The following is an 18,047-nucleotide window of genomic DNA, read 5'->3' on the forward strand; positions in this document are numbered from 1 at the left end:
AAAAACACAAATAAAATTATCCATAACAGAGCAAGAAAAATATATTTAAATTGTAGAGTAGTTTGAAAAATAAAAGTGGTTTGATATGTATATATGTTTTGATTATAAAGATGCTCGAAGCTTCTGATATGACAAGGCATATATAAATAACTATGAAACAAAATTTATTTGTGAAAATAGAAATTTGAATATCGTATCATATGTTATGGCCCCTCAGATAGTGAAAATAGCAGAGGTTGAGGTTGGATTCTGAATGTAGAAAACTTGATATCGCCAGGTTGCTCCAAATGAAACTGTTAAATCCATGGAATGCCGTACCGGCCCCGGTACCGGAACCACAAGAAAACCGGTATCTCCAGTTTTCTTGTGCGAACCGGCCGGTACGGAGCCCGTACCAGCCGGTACGGAGCCCGTACCGGTGCCGGTTCGCACCGGTACGAATTTTTTTTTTTTTTATGAACCACAGCGCGAGGCGCTGTGGTTTTTGGCTCGCGGTACCGGCCGGTACTGTACCGATACTGGCCGGTATGTACCGTACCGGTCCGGCCCGCCACCGGTACGCCGACCGGTACCGGTACGGCGGACCTTGGTTAAATCTAAAGCTTTGTTTTATTAAGTTTTAATTTTGATTTTTTTAAAAAAAAGGTCAGATTTTTTTTTTTTGTTTGTTTCATGAAGATCATCCAAGCATCTGAACTTCTGAAGTGTTTAAACTTAAAACAGATTAATGTTTTAAGTATAATTACCCAATCCATACACATATTACAAGCAGTTTTGTTTAATATGACAAACCTGTGCAATTTTTATCTATGACTTTAATGGCTGCGATATCATCATCCTGACTGGTCATAGCATTTAGGTTTCAGTTCAAAATTCATCTGTAACTTGCATATAGTGTTCTGGATATGTAGTTCAAATTATCTGATTAACAATTTTGAAAACAATTTGGCTGAAATTTCAAAACGGTTGCGGCTCAGACACTCCTAGCAGTATTTATAGCAATATCACAATAACACGTTTACTATTGCTGTTTCTAAATACATATCACGAATACTTGCTTAAGTTGTAAGATAATGATGTTTCCCTTACTACCTTACCTGGTAAAGTTAGAATTGGTACCTGCACACAATAGGATGGTAAGCTACACGTCAATATTAATATGCACATCACAACATTGGCTTGCACAATTCATCTTCCAGAAAGGATATCCTCTCCTTTCATTGATTCTGTTTTTGAATTTATATAGTTTGTCACTTTTATGTGGAATATTTTGAAATCATGGTTTTGATTTTTTAACAATAATTTATGAGCATATTGTAGTGTCTGTAGCTAACATGTTTGGTTTATGTTGTATACTGTGTGATGCATGTTCCAGATTATTTTTCGAAATTTCGTTCACCTAATTGGATTAGAGCATGTAAAATGATCTTCTAATATGTGAACCTTGGTTTTGCCAAGGTGATGGCTGTCTAACATACAGGAATAGAACACATCTTCTTCACGATATTTTATATTGAATTATTGACAATGAAATGTTAAAACTTCTTATAAAAAGTGCCAAACAATGAAGATATTAAGACCAGCATTGCATTTTTGTATTAGACATTCTAGGACTTGTATTAATTCATAGCTTTCTGTTCACAAATTATCTCATAATGATTAGGCCAATGGTAATGTCCTAGTACCAGATTTGGTCAAAATCTTCTTGTTTTCTACAGCCAGATCTTTTATCAACCATTTACCTGCATAAATGCTCTAACATGTTGTGGAATCATCACAATTATAGTTTATGTACTTTTTGGTTTAGGTCAACCATTTTGGCAAATTTGTGAGGTTTTTCTTCAGTTTTCCTCCGCCCACTGATCAAATACCTGCTAGGATGGTCCTAACAACTGTTGATTCAGCTGCATACAGTGCAACACAAGCACCATATGGCCCTGTGCATATTAATTGTCCCCTCAGAGAGCCATTGGAAGACTGCCCAAAAGAATGGAGTATAAACTGTTTAAGAGGATTAGATTTGTGGTTGTCAAATGCTGGACCTTATACTAGATACATCAAAATGCAACATTGCTGCTCATGCAATGGTTATAGTGGGCAAGTTGCTGAGGTTCTGGAAGTAATACAGAGAGCAAAACAGGGTCTCTTATTAATTGGTGCCATCCACACTGAAGATGAAATATGGGCAGCTCTTCTTTTAGCTAAACATCTTTTCTGGCCAGTTGTTACTGATATTTTGTCAGGACTACGGTTGCGCAGATTATTTACTTCATTTACAGAGATTGAAGACAGGTTTTATTTTATTGATCATTTGGATAACGCTCTACTCTCGAATGCTGTCAAGGGCTGGGCACAACCAGATGTGATCCTTCAGGCATGCTTTCTTCATGTCAAATTTGTTTCTGCTTTTGTTATTCCATCATGTTAATCTACTGCAACAAACTAGCTTTTGAACATGTACTGATCATGATATATACACATCTTAGCAGATATTTAAAGCTTTTTACAAAGCACCGAGTTAGTCAGAGAGAACTATTTGGGATCACATTGTGGTGAGGGAAGAGAAATTCTTGAAGGGATGCTCGAATATGCATAATCTGATATGTCAAAAATAGAAATGAGGAAAGGGATTGTGTGCAAGGTGGATGTTGATATGGCCTATGGTAAGGTAGGAAAGAATCCCTAAATTCTCTATATAAGACAGAATGAGCTTTAAATGCAAGTTGAGGATGTGGATGTAATCCTACACTTAGCTTACAAATATATATCTTCCTCAGTGGCCATCCTCTATATGATTTTGTATTTCAAGATTTTGAGATAGAATGCTTGATCAAGATTCTATGTCCTTCAATGTATTTAGCTAACTTGACCTGCTAGAACAAGGTAACCAAAAGGATGCGGGGAAATCCTGTAAGAGATAATGAAGAAAATTATAAGGAGAAGGAAGAAGTTCTTTAAGAGAAAAGAAAAGGGCAGCCTACTGCATGAGGATCCTGCTATAGAAGGGTCCGGGGATGGTCTAATGTATGCAGCCTTACCCTCACATGCAGAGAGGCTATTTTGTGTTTTAAAACCATGACCTTCAAGTCACAATGGAGCAACTTGCTATTGCGCCAACTGCCAAAGGCTCACCTTCAAGAGAAAGAGAAAAGCAGAGGCATGTAGATGTCACTACTTAATCCATGTTTGTAAATTCATACTTTCTTACAATTATTGCTTTGAGGTGTGGGGGGCCATTAGCTCAAAGTCTAGCTACACACAGAAGCCTTAATATGACTATAAACAGTAACTATACAAGTTTTACTTCGAGACTCCCTTGAGCTAGAGTTTGTATCATATCTCTGCATGTGCATGAATATTATTTATCTAAATAGGAGCATTCAATGATTGATGACAGCAATACAATCAAGATTCTTAAATATACTTCCATTTGATGGATAGGACTCATGGAAGGCTGAAATTGCATGTGTTTGCTATAAGAACTGGCTCAAGAATGAATGCTCAGTAGGGAAATAAAGAGGGATTGGGATGGACTTGTGAGCAAAATCTGAGGCATCCAATATGAGATTGGAATTATAATGAAGAAGGATGTTTTACCGTTTCTTTGGCCTTTTTTTATGTTTTACTGTTTCAGACTTTCAGTACTGTGTTTTCTACAATAATATTGCAATTCTATTGATCAAGTGCCCTAATCATCCTATTCCTATTTGATGTTTGTTGAAGTATTTTGCTAGTTGAGTATAAAGTTTTATTCAAAGATCCAGAGAAGTTTCATAATAGCAAGTAGCAAGGTACGGAATACCGACTGTACCGACGTACCGGTGGGCACCGATATCGGTACTGAATCGAGCCGAATCGGTACCGTACCGATGGGGCTGGTTCGGCCAGGTTTCGACCCCATCGTCGTTTTTTTTTTTTTTTTTTGGAGAGTTCTCTCACTTTTGGATCTTGTTTTGATGCTTTTACGTTTAAGTTTAAGGTTTAAACTAGATGATACATCTTATTACTTCCAAATGATTCAAATAATGAGATGAAGAACATAAAATATTTTCAAATTAAGATACAATCAATTACATATATTTAAAACACTCTCGGATATCTAAAATTGGGTCAAGTGGCGATGCTTCTCGTCAATATCTGAAATTCTGGATCATCAGCATAATAAGGAGGCAGATCAACCCATCCCTCTAACCAAGAGACGTAGTTTTTTATGCTCAATCCCTGAGGAATGCACGTCGGATCATAAGAACTCGGATCTCTCGCTGAAGCTTTGGCTCTGAGAGGTGTCCTGTTGATAATATGGCTATGAAGGGGCCTATCCGAATATGCCGGCACCAAAATTCGACCCGTAAGACCCTCCAGGCTGTGCAGGATAGTAGCCACTATAAGATCCTTCGGCCAGCGCTATGGCACTTTTGAAAGTGCCATTCAAACCACGCTTAGCATTGTGGCACTTTCAAAAGTAGCCACGCGCTGTCTGAACTCACCTGAACCGGTGTGTACCGCTCGGTTCGCACTGGTACAACTTTTGAACTGATGGATCGGAACGATTTCCACCTTCATACCGGACCGGTGCCTGTCGGTACCGGTCCGGTACAGGCTGAACCGATCATGGCAAGTAGTTTTTGGCACATGCTAAGCATATGCAAGCATATATATTGAGAATCATAAAGGCATGGAAATCTATTTGTCTTACCAAAGCCCCATTTGGATACAATAGGATTTAGCCAATCCTATAGGATTTAACAATCCCAAGGATAAAAATTCAGTGCATTTCCGGAATGAGTTTTTAGATGACTAATATTGGGGTTAGCTACCCTATGGGAATATACTTATCCCATACGATAAAAATAAAGTCCTTAAGAGGACATTATTTCAATCCTACAATTATCATGCTCCTCTTGTCATCCCCCCTCTCATGATAGACTTGGGATGACATGCCTGGTTTGGGTAGCTTGCTTTGCTCTTCAATCCCAACCGAATGCCCCACTCACTCACTGCTCCGATCCTCTTCTTCCATAGGCACCTGTCCTCCTCCCTCCTCCTTCACCTCCTCTCCACCATTGCCAACATGCACCCTCTCACTTCCTCTTTCCCCCGACTATTTCGTCACTGTCATCGATGCCTACAGCCGCACCGCCCTCCTAGACCTCACTGTCGAGGTCTACAACGCCCTCCTCTTCTTTTGCCCCCAGACCACCCTTATCTACAATGCCCTCCTCTTTGCCCTCTACCATGCTAGCCTGAATTTCTGAAATTTCTCATATTGGCCAAAGTGGAAGAGAAGGAAATGGTAGGGAGATTCGGCCTCACTCACTGCTCCGATCCTCTTCTTCCATAGGCACCTGTCCTCCTCCCTCCTCCTTCACCTCCTCTCCACCATTGCCAACATGCACCCTCTCACTTCCTCTTTCCCCCGACTATTTCGTCACTGTCATCGATGCCTACAGCCGCACCGCCCTCCTAGACCTCACTGTCGAGGTCTACAACGCCCTCCTCTTCTTTTGCCCCCAGACCACCCTTATCTACAATGCCCTCCTCTTTGCCCTCTACCATGCTAGCAACTTCCACAGCACTTACGCCCTCCTCCGTCACATGGCTGCAAGAACATCCCCACAACATCACCCCACCCCACACCACCCCCACACCTCCACACCCCTCCCCCCCCCCCCCCCCCCCCCCCCCCCCCCCCCCCCCCCCCCCCCCGCACCCACCTTGACGCATGGTGTACCATCGACAAGCTCCACGAGGCCTAGGATATGCTTGAAGAAATGTTCTAGTGAGGGTTCAAGCCCCCTGTCAATCTCCACAACCTCCTCATCGATCCGTGTTGACTATCTTGAGTCTACCAAGGAAATGGTCCATTGGATGATGAAAGAAGGCATTTTGCCAGATATTTCCACCTTCAATTCCCTTCTGGAGGCTTTTAGGCTATTCTATAGTGCAATAGATGATGGGCACAAGCTGTTCCTAGCAGGATTAAAGAAGGGGGAGAGAGGAGATCCAAACATGGAATAGAATCAGTTATGAATGGGATTTTTCTTTCAATAGGATTTCCTGTACAATCCTATAGGATCAAAACCTAAATCCTATCATGAATTTTTTTCCTATTCTTATAAATTCCAAATATTGAAACAGGCCCTAAATATTTTCTTTTTCCAACTAATGGAGATCTGTTTTTTTGGGAGAGAGAGAGAATTGATCAAGGCATGAATTTTTTGCTATTCATTAGTCGGGGAAGACTCTAGTACCTAGGCTTCTTAATATAGAAAGAACAAGTTATTTTAGATGGTTCCTTGTATATTGATGATTGACCGAAGGCTGCACATTTTGACCACTTGAGGAAAATTTTCAAATGCTTTAGAGTTTAGACCATAAAACCATAAATTGACTTCTTTATCTTATAAACCTTTGATCAATTAAAAAAAATAAGATTTCTTATATAAGCTCCTCCGGTAAGGTTCAATGTAAAAATTCACTCTTTATATAGACCAATAATTAAAATAGCTACATTGATATAATTGTTTGGATATGGTTGATCTCCATGATGGGTGATTAAAAGTGAGACAACTACTCAATAGATCTAAGCATACCCTATGGACAAACTCTTATTTCTGACCTCTCTAGAATTTAGGCTGATGTTTGAGAATTGATCTGCCTACACTCTACTATATGTTTCCCATGGGAAGAGGATTTAGAAGAGCTAGCTTGTGTTATTATCATGAGGAACCCCCATCTCTTATTTTACGACTTTCCTTAAGCCTTGATAAAAAAATCAGATTAATGAGCACATGAACAATCATAATGACTAGAGGTCAATGCATGGAACTTTGAATGTAGAATTAAAAGTCTATGACTAGTGAAACCAAGGTTTGCCAAACTGGTACCTATTTCCATACTGGTCGGCCACTAATATGGTTGGTATCATACCGACAAACAGTATGAGGTGGCATACCGGTCATCTGACCAATATGCCATTTTCTTTAAATTTTAATTTTTATTTTGAGCTTATTATTTTGTTGTTATTTTGATGTCTTTTTGGTCATGAAATGGACTTGAAATACAATTGAATATACACATAATATAACAATCAGAGTCCATTTAATGCATTTAGAGTACAAAATATGCAAACATATAAAATTGTGTTGTTTATGTCCTTTATAGATGCCTGGATCGCGATCATAGTCTGGATCAGGATATTATATCAAGTTTCTTGATAATCTAGCCTATATTCCTGCATCCCAAACAAGTGCCTGTTTAGCCATCTTGATACTGTCCTCCGCTTGATATTGGATTGGCCATTCGAAGATCTGGGCAGTGAAATCTGACTTGTAAGCTACTTGGATGGTGAAGGGTAGTACCCACTTGAATATGATGTCTCAAGCGAAGGATATCTATGTGGATCATAGCCTGATTGTGTAGAATAGGATTCAGTGTACGACTTGATCTAGATACATATAATGACCCCACTCCACATGCAAGGTGATCTACAACAGCATTGTCATGTTTCGAACGATCTTGAGACACCGATCTCCTATTTGTAATAGTATTCTCGTAGGTTCTACCAAGTTGTGCATTATGGTCCTTATTCTATGTGGCCTAAGTGCATTGTAGTCCACCTATAAATCGAAGATCCTAGGATTGAGTTATATGCAGTCGTACCACATCCATTGCTACCTCCCTAGCCATAAATTGCATCATTGCTTAAATTGTCATTGTCATCATTGTTGGTATCGCAAGACGATCTAGTCAATCAGTTATCCATGGGCTCACTGTCTTGGAATTAGAGCGAATAGACTTGTTGACTCTCTCCAATGGAACTATAATTCTTTTTCCTTTTCCTTTCTTGCTGATTTAAGGAACTATCTTCTTTTCCTAGTTGCCTTTGTTATCTAACTCTACTAGGTGGTTCGTCTACGCTCATCATCTTGAATAGACTGTGTACCATGGTAGCCTTTCTCAGCATCTCTCTGTCAAATCTTTAGGATGTTGTCTCGGATATGAAGCCCCAAAATTTATTGTACCGGTCGATACCGTACCCTACCAACTACCAAGCATACCATAGCATACTTGACTGAATCGGTATGCTGTACCATATCATACCAACATCTGGTGCGCCACACCTTACCATACCATACCACATACCAAGGTCCACAATCTCAATATCGAGTACCGTATCGATGCCTATCGATTTGGTATGGTACGTTACAGTGTGCACTCTGTACCGAAATAGCTCTAACTATTTGTTTCAATTTTTATCTTGGTATGTCCCGATACAGATCGGTATGCTTTGGTATAGGTTGGTACGCACCTCGGTACACCTCGATATGCCTTGGAACAGGTTAGTACACCTTGATACAGGACGATATGCCTTGGTATAGGGTGGTATAGGGCTTGTTTCGACTCGAAGTTGAGTTTTGTCCCAGTTTTCTCTTAGCATGGTACGGTACGCCCTGTACCGAGCGATATGGCAGACCATGCCACGTGCGATGTTGTAATAAGATGGTATTAGTACGGTGTCCGATACCGAAATGGCAAACCTTGTGGCATATGTCGTTTTACCCATTGTTCTGCATCTACCTTAACCTGCTTGCTACAAAATTGGATGATCAAGAAGATGATCCTTACTCATCTAGCTCTGGCTGCTATTGGACTTCAGGCCAACCAATCATTGGATCATCTTCATCATTTACAGAGTCATCGTGAAGCGGATCATTGTACTTCAACTCCACTTTCTCTTCAATGCACTTCAATCTGATGCACAGATTATGATAGACATATACAAGATCGTTTAGACACTTTTGTATGAGATGGTTTCTTTATTTGCTATGGATAAGGGTGAAGGTAGAATTATTATGCTCATAGCCACTGGAAGAGACCATATGAGAGGATTAGTATCGCCAACCTTCTCAAGTTTCTAGATGTCTACCCAATGTGGAACCACCATTCAATTGCAAATGCAATCAAGAAAGTTGCATATCAGATACTATTAATCATAAAGACAAGCTATAGTCGGTATCTGAAAATACTTGGATTCATGTTTTCTTTGCTTGCTGAAGCTGGCTTATGGCTAAATCTATGGGAGCCCTTAAATGTTTTGGTATGTGAAACAAAAATATTATATGATGTCAACATTTTACATGATCTAACAAATTTGTGATCCCGTATGCACTCAAAATACCTTACATTTTCTAGATATTATGCAGCAACGATTGGATTTGGCTCCATCTTTTATATAACATCGCATAAGATGTTCAGAAGTTCTTCGTCCATATCTATTCTTGAGATGCAGTTCTCCAAACCTGCCGAAATCGGTTTCGAACTGATAGGAACCGGCTAGAACGGCTCGCGGTTTGAACTGGCCGGTTTCGTGCGGAACAGATGCAAAGCATCCGATTTGCATTGAGTTGAACCGATTCCGATCCAGCCCCCCTCCCCCCTCTATTCCTTTTGTTTTAATGGCTGCTTAGGAAGGCTCGAGAAACTTCTCGGGCCTTCTCGAGCCTTCCCAACCTTTCCGAATACTCTTTCCTTTCTTATGGCGAAAAATATGCTGATTTAGTATGATTGAAGAAGGATTCAATCCTAAATAAGGTATGCTTCTTCTCTCCGATCTCATTTTCTCTCTTTTTTTTGGACGCTAAAAAATATTTTAAAATTTACAAAATATGGGAAGTTCATGCCAAAATTTTTGATTTTGCCCTTATTTTATGATCTATTGTAGATCTATGGATGATCTACACAATAACATAAAAAATTTTAATTTTTAAATTATTATAATTTTTAAAAATTAAAAATATATTTTTGGATTAAAAAATAAAAAAATAAAATAAAATTTAAAAATATAAAAACAAAAGCATATTTAGGGGCATGCAAGCTACTCTCCAGCTAAATTTGGTGTCCAGTTATTTAAGTTTCTATGCGATCATGCGCATAGTGGTCTAGGTCTAAATTTGAAAAAAATTAAGAAATAAGTAGCCTTTGATAATGCCCATAGGCCTACAGAAATATATGTGACATCCAATATAGAATTCTATATGGATCTAGGCTGAAATTAATTTTTTAAAATATTATTAATACATATTTTAGAAGTATTTTTTGTAGTAAAAAAATATAATTTTCTGAATATATGGTATTTAAACATATTTTTTAATTTAAAAATTATTAAAAATATATAAATAAATATAAAAAATTAGTATTTTGTATTAGACAAATCAGATATATTTTTTGAAGTAACAAATATTATCTTAATTATAACAAAATTTTGCTATTTTTAAGTAATTAATAAACTGACGTAGTTGATAAACCTGCAGGAATGGAACTTTTAAGAAAAAAGGAACCAGAGCATGACATTGATTGGGATAATGGGCAAATGCTCTCGGGTCAACACTATTGAAAGTGCAACTGGTACAACATAGAGTTCAAAGAGGGATAACCAGGTAGAAGCAGCACTTAGCTGGTGATTATCTTGGTGCATCTATGTGCCAGAAATGCCCATCAGAGGTTCGACAGCTGATGAAGTACTTTCGCTAATTTTAAAGCAGCGAATGAGAGAGTTTCCAAAAAAAAGGTGGACCACCGAGTGGCAGAGTCACGTTGCTATCACTCTTGATTGTGAGAGAAGGCGTACTCTCCAGATGATAAGGAGGCACAGATCCAAGCTGTCATTTGGGTGGGCCTAGATAATCAATGGTAGCAGCATGAGGTGGCCAGGCATAGAGCTCGATTTAGGCTCTTATACTATGAGTTAGGCTCCGATTTTACGTACAATAGAGCAAATCCCGAGTTTAGGAGGACCTCCTCAGTTAGGAAGGCTGTCAGCAGAGGTGGTGGTTGTATTGCATTTATGCTGGGGGTTGTATTGCCACAAGAGTTATTAGGGAGCCTGTTGTCACATGACACTTTGTTCGACACATCCTCTCAGAGATATGATCGAGAGATGCTTAGACAAGGCCACCATGCTACCTGTTCGACTCGGTCAAGAGGGCGACCTCCATCCTCCCAATATAGCCTAGCAGAGAGGGGCACGAAGGATAAGTAAGCAGAAAGGGGCATAAAGGTAAGCAGGCAGCTGCTCAGCACACTAAAAAAGAAAAGAAAAAGGCACCTGCAGCTCCGTAGAAAGTATGAAGAAGCCACTCAGATTTAGAGATCAAGAGCAGCAGCGATGACAGTTCTGATAGTCATGGATCTACTGGCCAGAGAGTGGAGGATATAAAACCACCATTTTTGAGACGCCACAAGGTAGTTTTCGATTCACCGATTAGTCTCAGTTTGTGTATGCTATATAGGATAGAAACCATAGTACATGATCTAGTAGAGCCCTCAAAGATGCGATTGCATATAGAAGATGAGCTTCTTGAGGTCATTTAGGAGGACACGATGCAGCTACAGATGACCTCGCATGTGGAGTAGGATCCATAGATGTATCAGATTTTGAGTCGTATATTTGATCCTATTACCTATAGCCACAGGCAATCTATGACCTAGATGGATACGAATATAGATATGGTATGTTTGAGGTATTATTTTTCGATGGCTACTATCTTACGTAGTTCGGAGCATCTTACAGATTGGATTTTGTTGCTGGCATATTTGGATGGCCTCTCTACAGCAAGATTATCAGCTAGGGGATACTTCTCAGAGCCAAAGCTTTAGCGAGATCCGAAAATATTTACAATTCAGAGGGCGTTCCTTATGGGATGAACATACAAGACTACAGCGTCGCTTGATTAGAGGGGTGGGCTGATGTATCTTCTGACTATATTAATGATCCAGATATCTACGAGAGGCATCACCACTCGACGAGAATTTAGATAGTGGTATGTATGTTGTACTTTAAATATATACAATTGATTGTATTATTTTATATTTTCACCTCCCTAGTTGATTTTAGGATATTTCATATGGATTCTTCTAGCATACATCTCACTAATCATTTTATATTTTGTATCACTTTAAAACAACAAGATGCATCACTTAAGTTATACTGAGATCATAAAAATATCAAAAAATGTAAAGAAATATTAAATTATACTTAAGATCATTGAAAAAGTTGAAAAAATTGATTACTAATTAATTAAAATTGAAAAACTAAAAAAAATTGGGTGCCCTTGTTCGGAACTGGCATGCCCGAGCATAATGTGTCGGTACCATACCAACTCGCATACAGACCTGTACGGGTTCCGGTATTGGTTCGACGGGCCTTGGTTGAGGTAGTATGTTGTCAATAGATTTTGCAATTTAATTAATTAATAAACAAATGATGGTTGGATGTAGTAATTAATTAACAAGTATATGAAATTATGAATGAACAAAATATTGCCTGCTACTTGTAATTCTCTATCCATCTAATAATCCTACCTTTGCTCAATGATGTTGAACTATTCCTTGGCATCCTTTGGTTTTGCGTGCCTAATTTGTGCCTAGGCAGACATCATGTGATAAAAGAAGCCTATCTGGGGTTATCTATTGCTGTCTACGACCTTCAACACTTGATACAATAGTATGATAGTGTTAACCATTTTCTCGGCCCATTGTCAAAACTACTGGCAGCATAGTTTGCCGTACCGATCGGTACGGATCGGTACGGGCCGGTACATAGCGGTACCGGATGGAACCGGTACGGTACAACCATATTTTCAGTTTCGACTATTCGCAATCCGTACCGATCGGTACCGACCCGGTACTAGCCCGTACCGACCTCAAATTTTTTTTGGCTTTTGGCCCGAACCAGCCGGACCGGTACAGTACCGATTCGGTTCGGTTCGGTATGGTACCGGTACCGTACGGGTACTGGTGCCCACCGGTACGTCGGTACAGTCGGTACAACGAACCTTGACCGGCGGCGACTAAGCCCTCCATGTGACTCCCTTCCATGCCTGCCTGGGCATATCTGCTCTTTTGCCACTAAACACAATAACATTTGATGCAAGCCTACTTTCTTTTTAATGAGGCTATGAAGTGCAATGTAATTTGTGGCAAAACGGATAACTATTGGCCTCAATATCTCAGCCGTTGTGTTTTCTCATCAGAGAGAGCAGGCATGCGTGGTTATATATGAATTTGGTAATGGATTGAGCATCGAGATAACCTGCTTCACCCTACGAATCTTCTTGATATCCATCAACATGAGATCTATCCTGAACCAATAGGCCATACTGTCCCAATTTTGGGGTGCTACAATTCAATATGCCCCAATCCAAGTGATTCGGGGTAGTTTGGCAAACAATGGTTGAAACCATGGTCTGCCGTACTGGTCCGTACCGGCCGGTACGGGCCGGTACGTACCGGTCCGGCCTGAGACCGGTACCGGATCAGCGTGAAATCCGGTACCGGTAATTTATTGTTGAAGAACCGGTATGGGACCGGTACGGGACTGGTTCGGACCGATACAGGACCGGTTCGGACAGGTACGCCACCAGTTCGGACCGGTACGGACCGGTATGCCACCGGTACGCCGACCGGTATCGGTACGGCGGACCTTGGTTGAAACTATCAGTCTTAGAGTTCTTCATGATCAGTAAGTTTTCTAGTAAATTATGACGTTTGGGAACATGTTCTTTTGCATATGTATTATATGTTATTATCCACTTCTTCTTCCATAGTTTTGCACCTGGAGATACAGATATGAAAGGAACATGATTGACTCGTTCTGAAACATCATCAAAGGGATTTACTTTCATTAGTTCACATTGAGGATTACAGCTGACAGAAAATTCAGAAATGTTGGATATTGTTTGTGAAGTTGGATACAATGATTTCCTTACCTTGATGGACCAAACATCCAACTCATTAGACCCATTTAAAAGTTTCAGGATGAGAGAAATATTAATGAGTCGGGGAAGAAGAACTTGTAGGATAAATGACCATTCATATCAATTGATGGCATGTTGTTGGTAAGAAAACATTCGATATAAATGACTTGCTTTAGAATACTTGCAGAGACATCATGCTAAGCATAAGAGTCTGCACTGTGCAACTTCAAATAATTTCTGATGCTTTAACTAGCCCATATTTTTGTTCAGCGTAACATGAAATCTGATGAATATTACTATAACATGCAGGCTAAATCACATGATTTTAATATAGGCGTACGCCCGTACCAGTACCGAACCTTGTACCGTTGCCGCACTAGTATAGGCGTGCCGAATGTCAGTACGGTACGGTATGTGGTATGCTAGACGTACCAACATTGGCGTACCGATACCAGTACCCACCTGTACGGGTACAGTACGCCCGGTACCGATCGGTACCGATCGGTACAGCATACTATGCGCCTAAGTGTGCAACAATTTTGAACTAGAACAGAAGTCTTCATATATAAACTTAAATTTATGCAGCACTATAATTTTTATGGGAAGAAGATCAACCAACAATTTTTCAAAGATGGATAAGAATAAGATGCTAATAAATTTCACCCACCCCTGCCGTATTCAGAAAAAAGAAAAAGGGAAAGAAGAAAAGCTGTTGGCACATATATCTAAGGCTTTCCTTTGTCTCTGCGAGCCTCTAACAGTATTCTTCAAATGAGTGGACGGTCCATTTAAAACCCTTTCATCATTTATCATTTAGGATTTTATCTTTAAGTAGTTAGAATCACTTTTTAGAATTTGCATTTTCAATGAGGGGGCAGATTTGGCCTTGACAAAATATAATCAGATCATTCACATGCTTGGGTGATCAGTTAGCATAACCTATACTTTTGCTATATGTGGAGCACTGAAAATGTTCATTTAACGGCAATATTGTGCCAACTATTTAGCTTAATTTTGCATTCTTTCTTTTGTCATCAGTAGATAATTTCTTACTACTTATCAGAAGTATTTAATAATAAGATTATAGATATATTGTTTACTTTTTTCACTCTTTTGAATTGAGCATTGCATATCAATTTCTCATATTGGATTTTCCGTGGGTACTCAAGTCATTGACTACGAGTTTTTTCCTTTTTTATTTGAAGGAAAAAAATCTAAAAGTTGAGTCTTATGACATCCATGGTGTATCATCCTGGTTTCGTTTCAAGCCATGCCTTACTAATGGTGTTCATTGCCTTCCTTTTCTAACTTGTACCTTTCTTGGATGCTTGCTTATATCTTATGTGTGCTTATGCTCAGATTAAAAAAACAAATTGAAATGTCATTTTAATTACTACATAATTGATAAATAAATGGAAATGATTTTGTGCAAATGTGTCTACTTTTGATCAGTCAAGTCATAATATATTAAAGGTTTGTTAGTATGCTTCTGATTTTTTGGCTCTCAATAATAACAGATTGGTAGCAGGATTACAAGCAAACGTATTGTCCAGTTGTTGGAGTTCTGTTCTCCTTCTGCATATATCTTGGTTGACAAGCATCCATACCGTCATGATCCTTCTCATATTGTTACTCACAGAATCCAGAGTACCATATCTGAGTTTGCTGATATTATACTTAAAATTTATATCATGAGGAAGCCCAGAAAATGGAGCAGTTTCCTGAAAACACTGGATATGGTGGTACCAACTCTCTTACTGAAAACAGATTTACAATTTATTCAACGTTGTGAATATGTGGTATTTTTATCTTGTCAGTTGAGAGCCATGAATGGTACAGTTCAATGAAACATTTGAGGCCCCTTCTCTTACAAATTTTCTGCAACACTTTTAAAAATTGTGGAACCATTTGACTATCCCATGAGATATATCTCCTTATAATCATCACAAAAAAGAAATTAATATATTTGTCGTCAGGGTCGGCAGAGCTGTCTCGAACCACCCGGTTCGGGGCGTCCCGAGCCGTTCCGGCTGCGGACTAGGACGGTTCCGGCAATGAAACCGAGATGCCATCATCGGAGGGGGAGAAGGAGAAGGAAAGAGAAGAAAAGAGGTAGTGAGCAGGGGAGGGAGGGTGGCGGAGGCCGGCGCCCGGGCAGGAGGCAGAGGTCGCAGCCAGGTCTTCTGTTTCGTTTTAAATTTTTTAGCAGCCGGACCCCTATTTTGAACAAAACAGGAGACCCAGCTGCGGCCTCTGCCTCCTGCCCGGGCGCCGGCCTCCTTCACCCTCCGCCGGCTTCCTCTCTCCCCCTTCTCTCTCTCTTTTTCTTTTCTCTCATGGTCTGCGTTCGCCCTCTTCCATGTCGGTACAGGCCCAGCACGGCATGGCGCGGGCCCGTACTGACTCGTGCCATCGGGCAACTGGTACGGTGCTTGGTATCGGTACAACAGACCGTGTTCATCGTGATCAGAAAATTCAATAATCCAAATGTTCCTAACCTATTTTTGGTGCCCTGATTAATGCTCAACTTTTTGAAATCCTGATGTACAAAACTACAAATAGTTCATACCTAAACATGCCCATTCAAATAGTAATTCACTAAGCTTGACTTGACAATACTTGCTTATTTGCTAGTGTTGTTTTTAGCCTTGTTGTCGCCATCATCTCACTTGCTTATAATAGCCGGTTATATTTTTCTCGAGTTCACTTCTTTTTGTGATTATTAAACTAGGCCTTTTCTAGTGTCAGGTTATGGTCATCAAAAGGAAACACTGTGCTAAAATTCTTGCTAAACTACTTTGACTTTTGAGGTAAAGATGAGTAAAACATGCTGATCTGGGATAAGTCTTTCATATACCTTTTTCCAGAGGGTTAACCTCCTCTTGGGAGGGAACCTTATTTCAGGTGTGCACATGTGCCTCCGGCATGGAGTGGGGAGGGAGCTGGGTGTGCATGTTGGAAGATTTCTTCCTTTGCCTTCTAAATAATTAGTTATATTTATATGTTCTCTTGCATAATATTTACTTTACATATTCTGAATCAAATTTCTTGTTTGAAAGCTAAAGAATATGAATTGTTCTAGGTTGCATGGGAAATAGCATTTCAAATTCATTCTGAATGCTCGCTAACCGAACCACATGTTGCGCATATAATTGGAGAAGTACTTCAAGATGATGTTGTCTTATTTGTTGGGAACAGCATGGTCATTAGAGATGTCGACATGTACGGAAGGGGCTGGGTGAAATCTGTCATGAAAAATACTCACCTGATGTCAGATTGCGATCTACAATTCCATGGTATACAAGTGGCTGGGAACAGGGGTGCTAGTGGTATTGATGGTTTGCTTAGCACAGCCATTGGTTTTGCTGTAGGATGCAACAAACGAGTAAGAAACTAAATTTGTTTGCATCAAATCAAATGAAACAAATTATATTTACTTGCTTTTATTATGGTCGTTGATGGATGGCAAGTCTTAAAAGCTAAGATGCTTTTTGTGAATGCTTACACTGACGCATGCAGGCACAGACACAAACTGACACATGCATTCATAAATGTTCATTCATGTTCATGTGCATGTGTGGACTTTATGTGGCTGGGTGCCTAACATATATTTTTGCTTATGTAACATAGTTAGTCATACATGTTAAGGCATAACTGATTTTGTCAAAGATGAATGCAGATATTTTTGTCATAAAACATGACACAGATTTGGAAGGTTTTGGCCTTTTGGGTTCTTTGTCATTAATGGTCAATCAACACCATGATATATAAATTTTTATTGCTTGGTACATGTTGTGCGGTATTTGGCCAATGCCTTTTTGTGACACCGGGTTGTTCTCGAAAGACCTTGGGGCCTTATGAATTGCAAATAAAGCAGAGAGAATATTAATACATTTACTTTCTTTTAAATATGTTATTTCCCAATATAATGAGTAAGTGAAACAGATAACAAGGTGATAATAGCGAAGCTTCTTTCAACATTGAGAGACTTCATTGGTGCCCTCAAACATGTGCAAGCAAAGGTCAGAGTTTAAACAATCTCATCATGCCATTGGATGTCAAAAAATGGGCATAGGCCAAGGCAAAAACAAAAGAGAGCCATCCTTTGACTTTCAGTCTAGGTGACGAGTTATTAAGACCTAAATAATAAGGATGAGCCGAACCCACATACCTAAGGTTTGCCATACCTTACCAAATTAGGTAGTACGGGGCGTACGGTACCATCCTAGTTTGGTACTAGTATATGGTATGGAGGCATATTGACACTCGGTACGTCGAACTGGCCCTGTA

At 39.6% G+C, this 18,047-nt stretch overlaps 1 protein-coding gene across 11 annotated transcripts in view; it reads left to right on the plus strand.

Moving 5' to 3' along the window:
• The window catches only part of LOC103706601 (protein PHYLLO, chloroplastic), a 114,680-nt gene that overhangs the window by 58,253 nt on the left and 38,380 nt on the right, over positions 1-18,047 (plus strand). For 9 of the 11 annotated variants that reach the window (XR_003385634.2, XM_026804481.2, XM_026804480.2 and 6 more), the window contains 3 exons: positions 1,808-2,374; positions 15,275-15,499; positions 16,840-17,142. Coding sequence is in view for 10 of the 11 variants with exons in the window: in XM_026804481.2 (XP_026660282.2) it covers positions 1,808-2,374; positions 15,275-15,499; positions 16,840-17,142 (1,095 nt within the window). In the remaining variant the exon portion in view is untranslated. The remainder of the gene's footprint in view (positions 1-1,807; positions 2,375-15,274; positions 15,500-16,839; positions 17,143-18,047) is intronic. The other 2 variants (XM_039132111.1, XM_039132125.1) reach the window with 2 other exon arrangements.

Source organism: Phoenix dactylifera, chromosome 1 (assembly GCF_009389715.1).
Source record: "Phoenix dactylifera cultivar Barhee BC4 chromosome 1, palm_55x_up_171113_PBpolish2nd_filt_p, whole genome shotgun sequence".
NCBI classification, from domain to species: domain Eukaryota; kingdom Viridiplantae; phylum Streptophyta; class Magnoliopsida; order Arecales; family Arecaceae; genus Phoenix; species Phoenix dactylifera.